This window comes from Lutra lutra, chromosome 8, assembly GCF_902655055.1.
Source record: "Lutra lutra chromosome 8, mLutLut1.2, whole genome shotgun sequence".
Lineage (NCBI taxonomy): Eukaryota > Metazoa > Chordata > Mammalia > Carnivora > Mustelidae > Lutra > Lutra lutra.
In genome coordinates, this window is record NC_062285.1 from 64,103,265 (window position 1) to 64,119,074 (window position 15,810).

Sequence of the window (15,810 nt, forward strand, 5' to 3'; positions counted from 1 at the left end):
AAAATGGTTATGAGTTTGGGCTCTACAGTCAATCCATATGGGTTTGACTCTCAAAATGACTTACGTGTTTCTATTTAGAGTTCTGAGAATATAATTTCTTTATGACAATGATTCCTAAACTTGAGTGAGCATAAGAAACACCTGGTACATTTATTAAAATGAGGATTCCTACCTGAATAAGCATCTTTGCAGTAGAGTTCGTTAATTTAATTTTAAAAAGCATCCCATTAGCAAGGCCTGTTAGCATCCTTGATGGATCCAACCCTTTCTTACTCAAAAGATTCTGTATAAATGTTCATAATAGCTCTTTAAAAATATGTAGGCTCAGAGGTTTATTTAGTGGTTTTGTTTTGTTTTTTAAGAAATCTGAATAATTACAAGTTAATTTATCTCCATTTTGAAGTAGGTATTACTAATGTGCTTTCTGCTATTTTTTTTTTAAAGCAGGGAAAGTGAATGGAGAATGAACCATATGATTAATGACCTTTATTAGACAAACAAACTCTTCAGGTGTAGCCAGGTTTATAGTTGGTGCTAAACGTCATCTTCATATTCAAGTTTATAAGAGCATAGTTCATTGCCTCTCATTTAGCAGGTATAATAAAAGTCTTTATAACTGGCCTGTAAAAGAAAGTGGCTGACTCACTGATTTTCTCTTTATTTCAGAGGATGCTAAAGGCACACTTTCCTTGATGCCTGAATTCAAAGTTCGCGAGAGAGCACTATTGGAGTCGTTGCATCGCTTTGGCATGACGGAGGAGGGTTGTATCCAGGCATGGTTTTCTTTTCCCCACTCAATGCGCATATTCTACGTTCATGCATATAGCAGCAAAATTTGGAATGAGGCAGTATCTTACAGACTTGCAACCTATGGATCAAGAGTAGTAGAGGGTGATTTGGTCTGTTTGGATGAAGATATTGATGAACATTTCCCAAATAGTAAAGTAAGTGTCATTTCATCAAAGTTGTCAAAGAGTAGTTACCACACTGGGAGCATTAATTTTCAGAAGCCTTGACTTGAGAAACAATTTAGAACTAAGCATATGTTTTATATTTTTATTTGTATTTGCTTATCATCTGCTTCTATGCCAAGGGCTAAGTCTTAACACATGTTTGTAAATGGTAAAATAAAAATAGTCAGTGGCATTAAGTGAAAAGTCCAAAGATAGTAAACTTTCCTTTAAAGAATATGTTTTAAAGAATTACAGAAGTAATGCACAAAATAGTATCATTAAAAGTGAAAAGTCAAAAGTTTACATATGAAGCTGTCATCTTCTCACCACTCTTATTGTCTTTCTATCTCTTGTGTCCAGGAAATCAACCTCTGTTTTTTGGCATGTGTCCTTCTAGACCTTTTTCTATGCTTTCCCATAAATACATAGGAGAGTATATTTTTATTCTATTAGCTAACACTGAGGAAAGAAAAGGAGGGCTTAGATAAAGCTCAGAACTTAAAATATGAAAAAGAATACAATTTTTTTATAATAATGGTATATGGGGTGTGTAATATGTGTATTTCTTTTATATAAATGTGATTTTATATAATTGCAATTTCAAAGCTTGCTTTTTTCCTCTTAACAATTTATATTACATAAGTTGATTCTTTCATTTCCTCTCTATCCAACTAGTGCTTTTATCTTTGTGGGTTTAAGCAGTTTGAATAATAAAACTGAATTCCATAAATCAAGTAAAGAAGCTTATTTTGTAATATAATGCAAAAAGAACATTATCTCAGTCTTACAAAGATGTTATAAACGTGGAGGGTTTTGAGTAGTGCTTTCATATGTAACATCATAACATCACTGAATTTTAGATGAGAAGAGGATCTTAGAGACCCTCTTTTTTAACTCCTGTTTTATAGAAATGAAAATCAAGACCCAGATTACATGACACAGGTAACAGAATTAAAAGACCTAGCCTGAGTTGATCTCTACCAGAGAAATCATGGAGTACAGAAAAGGTGTTAGCATCTAGAGAAAGAACATGGCCCAATTTTTCAAAAATGAAGAAACATAGACTCTGAACTCTATGTAAAGGGAGCTTTATCTGAATTAATGGTAGAAGTCTGGATGTATGAATTAAGGTTTTTGTTTATTTGTTTGATTGGTTGGTTTTTGTTTTGGTTTTAAGTAATGGAGATCTTCCTCCAACCAACGTAAAGAAAAGTGGACAGGAATTCATTGACTCTCAAAACGGAGACTCTGACTAATTCAGACACAGCTATATCCAATCTCCTAAATAATCTGTCTCTATTTCTTCATCTACCAACTATGTTTTCCTCTGTTAGAGCCATTCTTGGTCTGGCTTGTTCTTTCGCTGGCAAGATGGTTATGAGCATCTCTGAGCTTATTTCTTACAACTTTTATTCAAGAGGACTTTTCTTCCCAACGGAATAAAGGCCATGGAATTAAGTCTCTCTGGCTAGGAAAGACCGCTTCCTGTGGACTAGGTTATGTGATCGGCTAAGCCTGTGTTCCAAAGGATCCTCCCTGGAACCATATCACCCAAATCATGTTGGAGAATCAGGAGGGAAGCTCCCTGAAAATGAGGGTGCTCCTATTGGAAAAGAGAGTAATGACTGAGTAAGCCAGAGTGACTGATGTTTGCTTCACTGTTTCATTTAGTGGGTGGCTTATGAGTATTTGGATAAGAAAGTGATCTTGGGGAGCATAAATCACTAAGAATGGTCATTTAACTGAGATAAAATCTGAAACTATAAAAAGAAATCTAGCAGAATTATAGGTCTTATTTTACCTCGTGAATGGAAGAGATGTCAGTGATTCCCTTTGGATAAATTGTGAAAAATCATGTTTTTTTCATACATTCCAGAAATCATGTTCATTTAAATATTACCTGGGCTACACATTATTTAGTAAGTTAGCCATTCCTAATTCAGAGTTTGAGAAGTCTCTGACAAGACATGGTAATAAGCTCTGAAATACATGTCTTTTTTTTTTTTGGAATACATGTCTTATAAGACTTCTTTGTTCAAAGTAACATTTGCAAGGACAGTTTTGTAATCAGAACTGTATCTGTTTTCTTTTGGAGCTGTAGGAGAAAGGAGAACTTTTTCTCCTTCATATCTTGCTAAGTTTCCTTCTATTAGAAAAAAAAAAGTCTTTATGTAGTTTAGGACCAATCATTTATACTTTATTATTAAGCACTGTGGATAGAAAAGGCAGGACTTAACAGGCCCAACATGTTAAAACATGACAATGGAAAGACAGTACAGTTTCTAATAAATGGTGTATGGGGCATGTAATGTTGTGCATCTACAGTTAAAAATTGTAGGAAACTAATCTGATTCTTGATAGGTTTACTAGATAACAGTTACACCTTTACTTCAAGTAATTTGGTAGATTTTCTTTTAATTTCTCTGTGAACAAGATAGAGAAATGTGTCAGACAGTTAAAAAGTTAGATGAATTCCTAGTTGGAGAATAGCCATATACCCAAAGCATGTTTGCTAATTAAAAAAATCAGTTGATATCGACCTGGAGGGAGCTCTCTAACCACAAAACATGGTCTTCTGTACTTGACCATGTTTTCCAGTATTTTCAGATTTTGAGAATCACCACTTCTCAGAAAGCATTATGGCACTTGTTGGCGACAGAGATGGGGGCGGTTTCCCAGAGGCAGATTTTTGATTCAGCTCAACAGCTTTGTAAGTTAGGAAAGGCTGCTGGTGATGAGGTGGAAATGTCGCCTTGGGGTGTCACGCCACCACAATTCTCTTTGTGCTCCAGTTTCAGTTCTCAGTGGTCAAAACAGCAAGTATCATTCTAATTTTTATGTAGTCTAGAAACAAATTGTGAAAATAATCTTGTCTGGGTATATGTTTATTCAGCATAGTTATACATAACAGAAAATTGAGGCAATGAATCATCCATATTTTTGTCATGTTTTTAAAATATAGGTTCATCTAGTAACTGAGGAAGAGGAATCAGCTGACACGTATGCAATACATCAGGTAAATTTGTTTAAAAATTGGTATCGCTTAGGGCGCCTGGGTGGCTCAGTGGGATAAAGCCTCTGCTTTCGGCTCAGGTCATGATCTCAGGGTCCTGAGATCGAGCCCCGCATCGGGCTCTCTGCTCGGCAGGGACCCTGCTTCCCTCTCACTCTCTGCCTGCCTCTCTGCCTACTTGTGATCTTTCTCTGTCAAATAAATAAATAAAATCTTTAAAAAAAAATTGGTATCGCTTAGATCTACATGTAGATACTGTATCCAAAAGACAAAATGTTGATCGGTTCTCTGCCCCCACCGTTTTCTTTTAACTACTTCATAATTCAGGTAGAATTTATATACAGTAAAAATCACTCTTCTCAGTTTATAGTTCTAAGAGTTTTGATAAACATACAGTCTTGTGACTACCAGAGAAATTGAGATAAATAACATTTTCATCTCTCCCTAAAATTTCCCTGTGCCCCTTTTTAGTCAACCCCCACCCCCAGCTCCAGCCCCCCCTCCTGAGCGGTTCATTCATTTTCTGCACCGATCATTTTGCCCTTGAAAGAATGTCAAATAAATGGAATCGTATAGTTTGTGGTCTTTTATGTCTGGCTTCTCTCAATTAGCATAATGAGTTTGAAATCCACTCATGTTGTATGTATTTGAATTTTTTACCTTGTTCCCTTTTCTGTCTACTTTTGGTATTGTTTAAAATCATCAGCAAAGGAGGAAAGCCCTATAATCTGTAGTGTCTTTTCATAAGGACCTGAGCAAAACACTATTTGGTGCTACTGGTTCACTCTCATGTTACTAAATAAGTAAGAAGAATGTAAAGTTATCAACCAAAATACCATTTATGTCACTGAGCAGTAGGGGTTATTTGTTATAGAAACAATATGCTTGTAGGATTATATGACTACATTGAGATTAAATCTTTGTCGGCTAATTAAATGTACCCAAACCTCTTGTTTCCTCTCTTCTACATTAATAATAGTTTGTCTAATAATATCTGACTCGAGCTGGTTACCTTGGTTGTTGTGAGTCCTTCTTGATTTTAGTTAGCTCTTTTCTTTGCCTGGCAGCGTTTAAAATAATCAAAGTAGTGTAGCATTCAATAGCATGTTTCAGGCTGATTGTAATGTTTATATCCTGAGACATAATGATCATGTATCAGTGACTGACTCCCTTTCTCTCTGTTTCTTTCTCTCTCTTTCGTTCTTTCCCTCCTTCCCTCCCTCCCCCTCCTTTCCTTCCTTTCTTCCTTCTTTTCTTTCTTTCTTTCTCTCTTTCTTTCTAAGGTTTTATTTATTTATTTGAAAGAGAGGGAGAGAGAGGGAGCACAAGCAGGGGGAGTGGCAGAGGGAGAGGGAGAAGCAGGCTCCCTGCTGGGCAGGGAACCTTACATGGGACTCCAGGATCCTGAGATCATGACCTGCACCGAAGACAGACACTTAACCAACTGAGCCACCCAGGCACCCCAGTGATTTTCTTATATACCGAATCTTAGTGATACAATGATCATATATTTTTCTGAAGGCTGTTTCATGTAATTTTGTCCTTCTTCTGCACAGGTGGTTCTTCCAGTGCTTGGATATAATATTCAGTACCCAAGGAACAAAGTTGGGCAGTGGTACCAGGAAGTACTTAGCAGAGATGGACTACAGACATGTAGGTTTAAAGTACCAACTCTGAAACTCAATGTTCCAGGATGCTATAGACAGATACTGAAACATCCCCGTAATGTCTCATACCAACTAATGGAAGAACATGATACTGATGTCAAAACTGAAGGTTCTCACATTGATGAAGCAAGTTTATCTCTTTTGATCTCTTTTGATCTTGATGCTTCATGTTATGCAACAGTCTGTCTGAGGGAGATAATGAAGCATGACTTTTAGAACCACTACCCTTGATATAACCATATATATGCCACTCTTTAAAAGGAAGGAAGCTAAAATTTCCTGTGCACCTTCCATGTGCTAGGAGCCTTATAATTTTTATCTCCTGTGATTACAAAACATCCTGCTGGAAGTAGGAGTTTGGTGCTGATGTTCTAGAGGACTTATAGCTAGTAAGTAGCAGGATCTGGATTTAAGACCCTAAAGCCCATGTTCTTTCTATTATCTAATATATCAGTGATGTTTATTCTGTTGCTATAAAATTTATAATCTTTCTTGACTATTCAAAACAAATAATATGGCAAGATAACATGGAGGAAAAAAACATGTTTGAAGTAATGTTTATATCCCCTAGCTCCTTGCTTAGAATGTAGATGAAACTAGATTGTAATATGGTTGGAGAGAAAGAGAAATGAAGCATTTTGTTAATTATTATCATCATTCTTTTCTGTTTTTGAAATTATTGATCAGAATAACACATTAGGGAAATATAATCCCTATGTTTATGATAGCTACCCCAGGGTAGCTTACCCCTTTATGAGATAACTTATCTTCAGTGAAGATTGAAATAAAATTTTTCATACAATTTCTTTATCTCAGTATATGTTGACCCTCTTGACTTTCTGTGATATTTTTACCTATTACCTAAAACATAGATTTTAGAGTCAGACACACCTGGGCTCAGACTCCAGCTCTGACACTTTCTAGTGACTTTGGGTATGTTATTGATTCTTTTTGAGGCTTACTTAAAGAATCAAGATAACACCAACCTCCTAAGCAACAAGTAATAGGATTGTCTCCACCCTTATATGTTGCTAGAGGGAGAAAACATTTTGCCCATTTGAAGACTGAATTATTTGTCCAACATCATAAATCATCCTTAACCACTTTATATCAGTTAAATTTGGGAGGGATGGTGTATATTGATCAGGAAGAGCCAATCATTCTTTCAATGCTGGTGGTATAACATGATGATGAAATTTAAAAAGCAGTAGAGAGTATTATGTGTCAGTTGCACTTTTATATACTCAAGTCAATGAAACTGTTTTGGGTATAGTAGCATAAGGAAATAAAATTCAAAAGAAGGAAGAGTCCTATGTAATGCAAAATTGCTCATTGCAACATTTTTATATAAAATGAAAGAAATCATAAATAGTTTGAAAGTCCAGCATTAGACAACTAAAGTAAGTAAAATGAGATGTATTGACTTGATAGCAAAATATGTACTTATTAAAAATGATGATAAAAGTTTAGGTATGTGAGAAAGTGTTGCCGCTCAAAAATAAACATAGATATTACAAATGCAGTACACACACTGACCGCAGTTTTTACAAAGAGAGGCGCTTTGGCATAGTGATTAAAAGCATAGTTACTGTCTTATAAAAAATAAAATTAAAAAAAAAAAAAAAAGCATAGTTACTGTGGAAAAACTCCCCAAGTTTGAACCTTGGCTCTGCCACATGGCATGGGGCCTTGAGACAAGTTAAGCTTTGTGTGCTTTGGTTTCAACATCTGTGAAATGAAAATGGCAATGTACCTACCTCATAGGATTATTGGGAGGATTTACCAAGTTCATGGATGTAAAGCAGCTTAGTTATTGTTAAATAAGTATCCACAAATGCAAGTTTGGAAAGGAAGAGAAAAAAACATGAAAATAAGTTTCTTTTTTGTCATTATATATTTTAATAATAAGTAAATCTCAGAACACAAAAATTGGACTTTGTAGTATCATTGGATTTTAAAATTACCTTTATCGTCTTAATATTTATTGAAAATAAAATGCTATATTACATAGTAAAAAAAATTTAGAAAAAAATGTGCCATTTCATATATGAAATTATATCCTGCAAATGTAATCAGAAAGTGAATTATGTAAATTATTCAATTCTACATGTCTCTTAAATATTGAGTAGCAATTAGAAAATATGGAAGCATTAAAATGTGCTATCATTGATATTATTTTCTTTGCCTGTAGGTGGCACTATAATTTTAGATATCTTCTCTATTTAATACTGGGCCATACATAAGGACTCACTAAACTTATTTCAAGTCACCATAAAATGTATAAAATGTATAAAATGTTGATGTGGAAAATTATTTTATATGCCTATAATATTTGACATGCTAATTTTTATTCAGCATTAGACCTTGAATATACTTTGGACCATATGATGACCAGTCACCTAGCTCTTTGCAGTTTTCCTGGGCATTTCAGGCCTTCAGAAGGATAATCTTTGGATTAGTTTTAGTTTTCAAGGTTGCTTTTGAAACTAAGCATTAGTGCCTCGGGATTACTAAGGTAAAACAAATTGAGGTCTTTTTATTAAGCTAAAAACACTGATGTTTTTGACTTAGGCAAAACGCAAGTTTCAATTTGAGTAACATTTATTGTTTGTGGTACCCGCACTTTGTCACTTCTCTCATTTTAATCCATGTACCCAAGCTTTAGGTAGGTAATATTTTCCCTGATTTTGCAGATGGGAAAATATCTGAGTGGTTTACTGACCTATCCAAGGTCAAACAAGATAGTATGTGGCTAAACTTGATTATGCTTTGTAGATCAGTACTGTTTTCATCTACCTAATATTTGCTTTCTGAAAACAAGTTTTTGTTAATGACTTTCATTTTCACTGACTCAGTATTACTTGCCACTGATTAATAGGCATATTGGAGCATGTCTTGAGAGAAACAAGGTTCCATTTGAGATTCTGAGACCAAAATAAAAGTAGAGGAGATCCATCAGGAAATTCCCAGATCATTTGGAATATTTTCCAGAATGCTTTGGGACTTGTATCATATTGATATACAAAGTTATTGCGGGTCATAGGAGGTTGTTTTAGGTGGTACCTGGCACAATATTAATATTGAAAAAGAACAGTGGGAGAGTTGCTCCTTTTTTAGAAAACCTCATAAAACACTAATAATAGTGTCCAGCGCCTAAATTCTCAATGTCAGCTACTGTGCTATATGATGAAAGTTTTACATTGGAATGGTTAACGACTTCCCCTTGAGATCTGATCTGACTCTGTCTTAGCATAATTATAATTCAGCACACTTTTAGATTTATTTATTTTTGTAAATGGAAATAACTTTCTTAAATCTGGAAATTGAGCAATTCATTCAAATTAAGATCTTTAAGAACTATCTAGGTCAGTGTTTTCAATATTTTCCACCTGGGAACTACCTTTAGGAGACCGAAAAAAAAAAAAAAAAATGAAGCCCCAGGTTAACAGTGAAGTTTCCTTGCATTAATGTAAGGATAAAAAAAGAGGTTGGAGGAAGATAGGGAAGTGAGGAAAATGGGACTTCTCATTTTTTTTCTCAATTTACCTCTGAAGTGTTTGGATTTTTAAGTAAGAATATATTTGTGTATTAATTTTGCAATTAAAAACCTTGAAGAAGGGGCTCCGGGGTCGCTCAGTTGATTAAGTGTCTGCCTTTGGCTTGGGTCATGATCCCAGAGTCATGGAATCAAGTCCTGCATAGGGCTCCCTGCTCATTGGGGAGTCTGCCTCTTCCTCTCCTCTTCCTCCCCAGCTCATGCTCTCTCTTACTCTCCCTGTCCCTTTCTCAAATAAATAAATAAAAATCTTGAAGAATAAGTAAATTAAAAAAAAAAATGATGCCCTGAAGAATACTTAATTAAGGCTCAAGGAGGGTAAGGTAAGGGAATTGGTGGATTAGGATGGCATTATTTTCAGAATGGATCTTCTGGTGGCTCATGCCAGTGTATTGTCAGAAGGAAATTTATGTATTATGTGTTTAATGGCACTAATGGCAGTTAATACAAATACTTTAAAGTTTTAGTGCCTTTGCTGTGGGTTTTGCTTTCAGATTCGGAAAGGTTCTATCTTAGGGTTAACTTGAGGTCTTATGATATTGTCTTAGTCTGTTTTTCATGAGCCCTTCTGTTTTACCTATTTTTTTTTAAAGATTTTATTTATTTATTTGACAGAGATCACAAGCAGGCAAAGAGGCAGGCAGAGAGAGAGGAGGAAGCAGGCTCCCCACAGAGCAGAGAGCCCGATGTGGGGCTCGATCCCAGGACCCTGGGATCATGACCTGAGCCGATGTTCGTTATCTGCAAAAGAGATATGCAGGCTAAATGGCAAGGAGAAGAACAAGCAAGGTCTTTCCATTTCGCGTATGGCTCGCTGTAGGACCAGTAATATGTTACGTGACCTCTCAGCAGCTCATCCTGAAACCTTCAGTGATACTTATATTAGCATTTCTAAGCATTTTGAGATCTGCTCTTAAAATATGCTTTGAACTATTCAGTCTAAATGCTGCTTTCTGGAAAGCTACTGCTTTAAAGAATGGGAAATGGTGTTAATGGAGTTAATCTTGTGTAATTTCAGTGTGGGTTGTCAGGAATATCTTTAAGTAAAGAAAATGACTCTAATCTTCTTAGGCAATTCATTTTCTCAGCTGCTGTGAGACGGGAGCTAATTTACTCTGCCTGTGTACATAGACCCTGTCTTACTAAAGAGAACTTGTACTCCTGGTAAGAAGCCAGGACATCCATGACATTTTTAAAATTGAGGTATTTTGGAAAATATTATAAAATATAAGATATATTAAATTGTCTCTTTTATTATCAATTTTTTTAAATAAATACCCAACTAAGTTACCAATATAGAAATGAAATCCCGGTTACAAGGAAGAAATTTAATTATGGAGTCAAAACAAGAGCTATTTAGTTGTTTTTAAAGGGAAGAGATCAAAGAACTGGTCACTCCTTAACTGAGGGTGTTCGAGCAGCAGGATGGGGGTGGGGAGTGGAGAGGGTTAGGGATTCAATTCTTTATGCTTTTATTCCAAGTCACCCTTTCCTGATGAGCCCTACTGGCATTCTCTTAGACTAGTTAGGTCAGGATTCTGAACTTTTCACTACAATAGGGTTTTAATCTTAGCTGACTATTGTTTCCACCCCCACCCCTAGTCATAAAGGACTAGTAGTGTTCTTTTCTAAAAAGAGAAGATGAAGACTATTTCTATTTAAAAAACACACACACACACACACACACACACACAAAACCATTTTAAGTGTTTTAGGTTATAGTACAATAGATTTTTTTGCATCTGATTTTCAAAAGGAAAGTAATTTAGGTTCATTTTTTAAATAAATTAATCTTAAGGTAAATCTAATAAATTTTTATGGTATGTAAATAATAACAAAGCACTTTTCCTATTTAGAAATGATTTTAGAAAATTTGAGAAGCAGTTATTCCAAATCCAAATTCAAAGAGCATTCTCCCAAGGCATTGAGAGAGAAAATTTTAATTTCATAGTGAAGTATTTGATGATGGTTTTTTTTTATGTACATATTCTCTCTAGTTTTGATTATTGTCATAATTTTCTAACCAACTGCCTCTATTCTTCATTCTAATGAGTCCATCCTGTGTACTAATGTCATTTAACCTTATAAAAGTAGAAATCTGATCCTATCATTGTGCTTTGGCCAGTTAGCCTTTCCGTGGCTTCCCAGGATCTATGGAAAATAAGTCTATATCCCTAAACAGAGCAGATATATATCTGCACAGTATGACTTCAGATTATCTTTGAAGTATCATCTTCTATTTACTCCATAAAACATACCTTTTGTTTTAGCTCTGTTTGCTCTTTCCCAAATACAGGAAGTTTTCCTATGTTATACATCTCAACCTCCCATTCCTGTTGGCAGAATGTCTTTTCTGCTTAGGTTAAATATCTTGTCTGTGAAGTCTGTGTTCTTATAATACTTGTCTAAGTCTGTACTATCCCATTAGTCACATTGCATTATACTTATTTGACTAATTATCTGGTTCATCTATAACTAACTATTCAAAGCATTAATCTTTATACCTCAGGGACCCATAGGTATGTAACATGTAATAGGTTAAAAATGCTGAATGAATACCACAAACATATCTTAGTACAATTATTTGTTAAGTATATGTATTATAATATATATAATCTCGGGAAAGTTCTAAAATAGTTACCCTCACAGAAAGTTTAGGAGACTTGGGTTTCATTAGATTGCTTTTCCACTTTTACAGAATTGCCAAAATAATTTAAATAGTTTCATTTTGGTCATTACTACCTAAAAATGTCTACTTTTTATTTAAATACTAAATTCATTTTAGAATTTCATCACTCAGAACAAGCTCTCAAGCAGTATAACAATTCTCATTTTACAAATGAATTTTCTAGGGCTTAAAGAGGTTAAGTAGCTTAACTCCAAGTTGCAAAGAGAGTTTAACCTAGCCCTTCATTTTAAAGCCCATGATGATAACTACTTTGCTCTGTTGATTCCTAATGTAAGATGTCTCAGTTATCTGCTTAACTAGTGGATATTTAATTCCTGCCTATCTCTGAATTGACCTGTACATTTCTAATTCTTTTTTTTTTTTAAGATTTTATTTATTTATTTGACACAGACAGACACAGCAAGAGAGGGAACATAAGCAGGGGAAGTGGGAGAGGGAAAAGCAGGGTTCCCGCCGAGCAGGGAACCCGATGAGGGGCTCAGTCCCAGATATTGGGATCATGACCTGAGCCGAAGGCAGACGCTTAATGACTGAACCACATAGGCGCCCCTACATTTCTAATTCTTTATGACAGTAAGGCAAATTGGGGGAAGACTCACTTTAAATGACATAATGATAATAGCTGTCAATAATTGAGCACTATTTGCTGAGCATTTTGCAACTTGTTAGTACATACCTATAGAATAAGTATTGTTATTATTTTTGTTTTGAGGACATGGAGATTGAGTACGAGTAAGAAACTCGAGAAAGGTAAAACATGGAGCCAGAGCTGGAAACCAGATCTTTTTTCTTACAGAATCCAGAAACCCTTAAGCCATGAACTTGGTTTGAAATAAAATGAGTGACTCCAGTCATGTCATAGAAGCCAAAACAAGTGTACTTTTGAAGTCACTTTATCCTAGGTTTTGAGTAAATGTTCAAAGAGTGAACATCACATTACAGAAGAAAGCAAGGCATCATGAATGAGAGCCCACAGAAACAAAAGACATGTAGGACTTCAGAATTTTAGACATGGGTCTCATATTTATTTTTTTTAAAGAAGTTAAGAGACGAGCTTAGAAATGTGTGAGGAACTAGAAGCTAAAACAATTAAGCATATTTGTAAAAGAACCAACAGACTTTCTAAAAGTGAAAATTTTAATAATCAAAACTTAAAACCCATTGTAGTCTAATAACATTACACAAAATTGAAAAGCAAACTGGTGAACCAAAGTAGTTCAAAAGAAACCCAGAATGGAGCAAAAATGAGATTTAAAAAAATACAGAGATATGGAAGACAGAAACTTTAAAATACATTTCACTGGCATCTGAAGGAAAGGAGAAAGAATAAGGTAGAGGCAACATTTGAATAGGTAATGGCTGAGAATTTTGAAACTAGTAAGACACTAAAATATGGACTTAAGCAGTCCGATGAATCCCAAGCAGTATAAGTGAAGAGAAAGCCACATTGAGATACATCAGAGTGAATATGCAGAGCATCAATAATAAAAAGAAAACTCTTAAAAGCAGCCAGGGAAAGATTATTCTCAAGGAGTGAATAGAGTGACAGCTGACTCTCCACAGCAATGATGGAATATGTTGAAACAACTGAGAAAGTTTGCAACTGAGTACTGACTCACTAGAAGGAATTCCATGGGGCACCTGGGTGGCTCGGTGGGTTGGAAGGAATTCCAAACCAAAAAAAAAAAAAAAAAAAGAAAAAGAAAAAAAAAAAAGGAAGAAGAACAAAAAACACTTCCGAGAGGGTAAAGGATCCAAAATCAAAAGCCTAAAATGGAGGAATGAGTGATGAACAAGAAAAGAGGTGAATATGTGGTTTAAATATAAACATATCCTGACTTTATAAATTGATAATGTCTCTAATACCTTCTGGGTTACAAAAGAATAGTAAAACACAGATCCTGGGAGGGAACTAAAAGGAGTTAATGATAAGGTTGTTGTGTTATCTGTAAAAAAAAAAAAGGGTAAATATATTGATTAACTTTAGTCTTGTATAAATTAGAATTTTGTGGTATAGTATCTATAATAGTCACTAAAATAATAAAAACAGCTGTAACATCCAAACTAAGTGCAGGGTGATTGTTCTAGTATGTGTCCTACAAATTAGACCTTCATGATTAGTTTGATATACCTGACAAGAAAATTTTGACAAAAATACAAGAATTATCATGAAAAAGATTTAATATTGATTTTTTAAAGAAAAGAGCTGTTAAATTCTTCAAACATAATGTCAAGTATTGTAAACTTTGAGTGATTGTAAAAAAAAATCAAAATATACTATTTTTTAGACACTGTCACAAGCACTACTTTTTTAATCATAAATTTTGACTAGGAAGTGTGTATAGCCATTTCACACACAGAATCCATTACTGAAACACTATGGTCAGAGAAACAAGCTCAAATTTCTCATTAAAATTTTGAAAATACTTCATTTTGAAACTTCATATTAACTTAATAGTATTTTCTCTAGTGGTTGTATTAATTTAATTTTCTGATCATATTTATAAAAAGAAAGGTAACTTTTTTTCAGTAATTCATACTCCTAAATTCTCTTCAGTCTCTTTAGTGTGATATAGATATTTCCTAGATATGAGGGGAAAAGTTTGGGGAACACTACATTATATAGAGCCAGGTGGAGTTAGGGAAGAGGATGAAGAGAATATTCCTCATTATCTTTAATCATCCTGCATTTTAAGGATGCATTAGAAAAATAAAAAAAATATTAAAAAACATTAATATCTTAAATACAAACACTCTTATTTATTTCTTTCTCCTTTACCTTTACTTTTCTCTCCTTCTGGTTCATGCCCCTGTGCTCTCATTCTGCATTTGACAACTGACTTGATCAGTTCCATAGCCACGAAAAGTCATAAGTCATTGGTTTCATAAAATACTTCTATGACCTTTGTCCTCATGGTTGCCTAGTGTTTGTAAAAGAGAACTCACTAGGAGCCAGCCTTCAACTTCAGTGTGTACTCTAATTTCACAGTGAAATATATCTTTATACTTATAACCCCCTCCCAGGTCATCCAACTCTACTAGGTATTCTTCTTCATGTCCTGATGCTCTAAGAATAGCTAGGGGCTGTCCTACAATTTTCTCTGTTTCTGGAGTGTTAGAATGCTTGTTTTATCAAGTACACTTTCCAGATGAGAAACCAAAGTATTTTTATCATTAGCTAAATTGCTCTAGTAATTACAGTTGAATAAGATTTCTCTTTATAGGAGCTATTGGGAAATATTCTACATGTATTTAATTAGACAAATTAAAGAGCTTAGCATTTTAAGTCATTGGTTACTGCTTTTACAATTGGGTTTAATGTCATCCAAAAGAGTAGACAAAACAGTAAGTCTTTATAAGATAGGAGCTAAACTTGGGTATTTGCCAAAATACCTTTGGGTCACTTATAATATGAATAGGTTGTACAAGTGGTCTTTTTCCTCCTTGTCCTGGAAATAATATAAAAGCAATAGGGAAGTTAACATTTAAAAAAAAAATCTGCAAACAATATAATAAACAAAGTACATATAAGAGCTACCAAGGGCAGCTGATACCTGGACAAAAGTTGCATGGCAAGAAGTGGAAAAAAAAATAGCAAATGGGTCCAATAATAGCAAATCTCAAAAGCACACACATTAAAGAAAAAAATCTTTTTCTGAAGATAAAGGGCCTGCCCTGAAGAAAAAGTTTATATCTCTTGTTTGGAAGGGTCTGAGAAATTGAGTAAGCAAAGTGGTGGAAAAACCCTGCTGAACCTGGTTTGGGGCTAAACAAAGCATTGCAAACAATGATGTGTTGTATTTACAGAAAGCAGAAGGGAGAATCTTCAAGTTATAAATCATGAAAGATATCTTGGTTTCTCTGTCCAAACCTCGCATCTCCACCAAGTAACTGGTCCAAGAAAATTCAACTCATGCAATAGTGAGTAATAA

General features: G+C 34.6%; 1 protein-coding gene across 7 annotated transcripts in view; it reads left to right on the forward strand.

The window, feature by feature from the left end:
* Nucleotides 1-15,810, forward strand: part of PUS7L (pseudouridine synthase 7 like) — a 104,055-nt gene that overhangs the window by 21,513 nt on the left and 66,732 nt on the right. For 3 of the 7 annotated variants that reach the window (XM_047739735.1, XM_047739734.1, XM_047739733.1), the window contains 3 exons: nt 667-944; nt 3,916-3,969; nt 5,523-6,449. In XM_047739735.1, the coding sequence (XP_047595691.1) occupies nt 667-944; nt 3,916-3,969; nt 5,523-5,849 (659 nt within the window). In that variant the 3' untranslated portion in view covers nt 5,850-6,449. Of the gene's footprint in view, nt 1-666; nt 945-3,915; nt 3,970-5,522; nt 6,450-15,810 lie in introns of those variants that run through there. The other 4 variants (XR_007129235.1, XR_007129236.1, XR_007129237.1 and 1 more) reach the window with 3 other exon arrangements.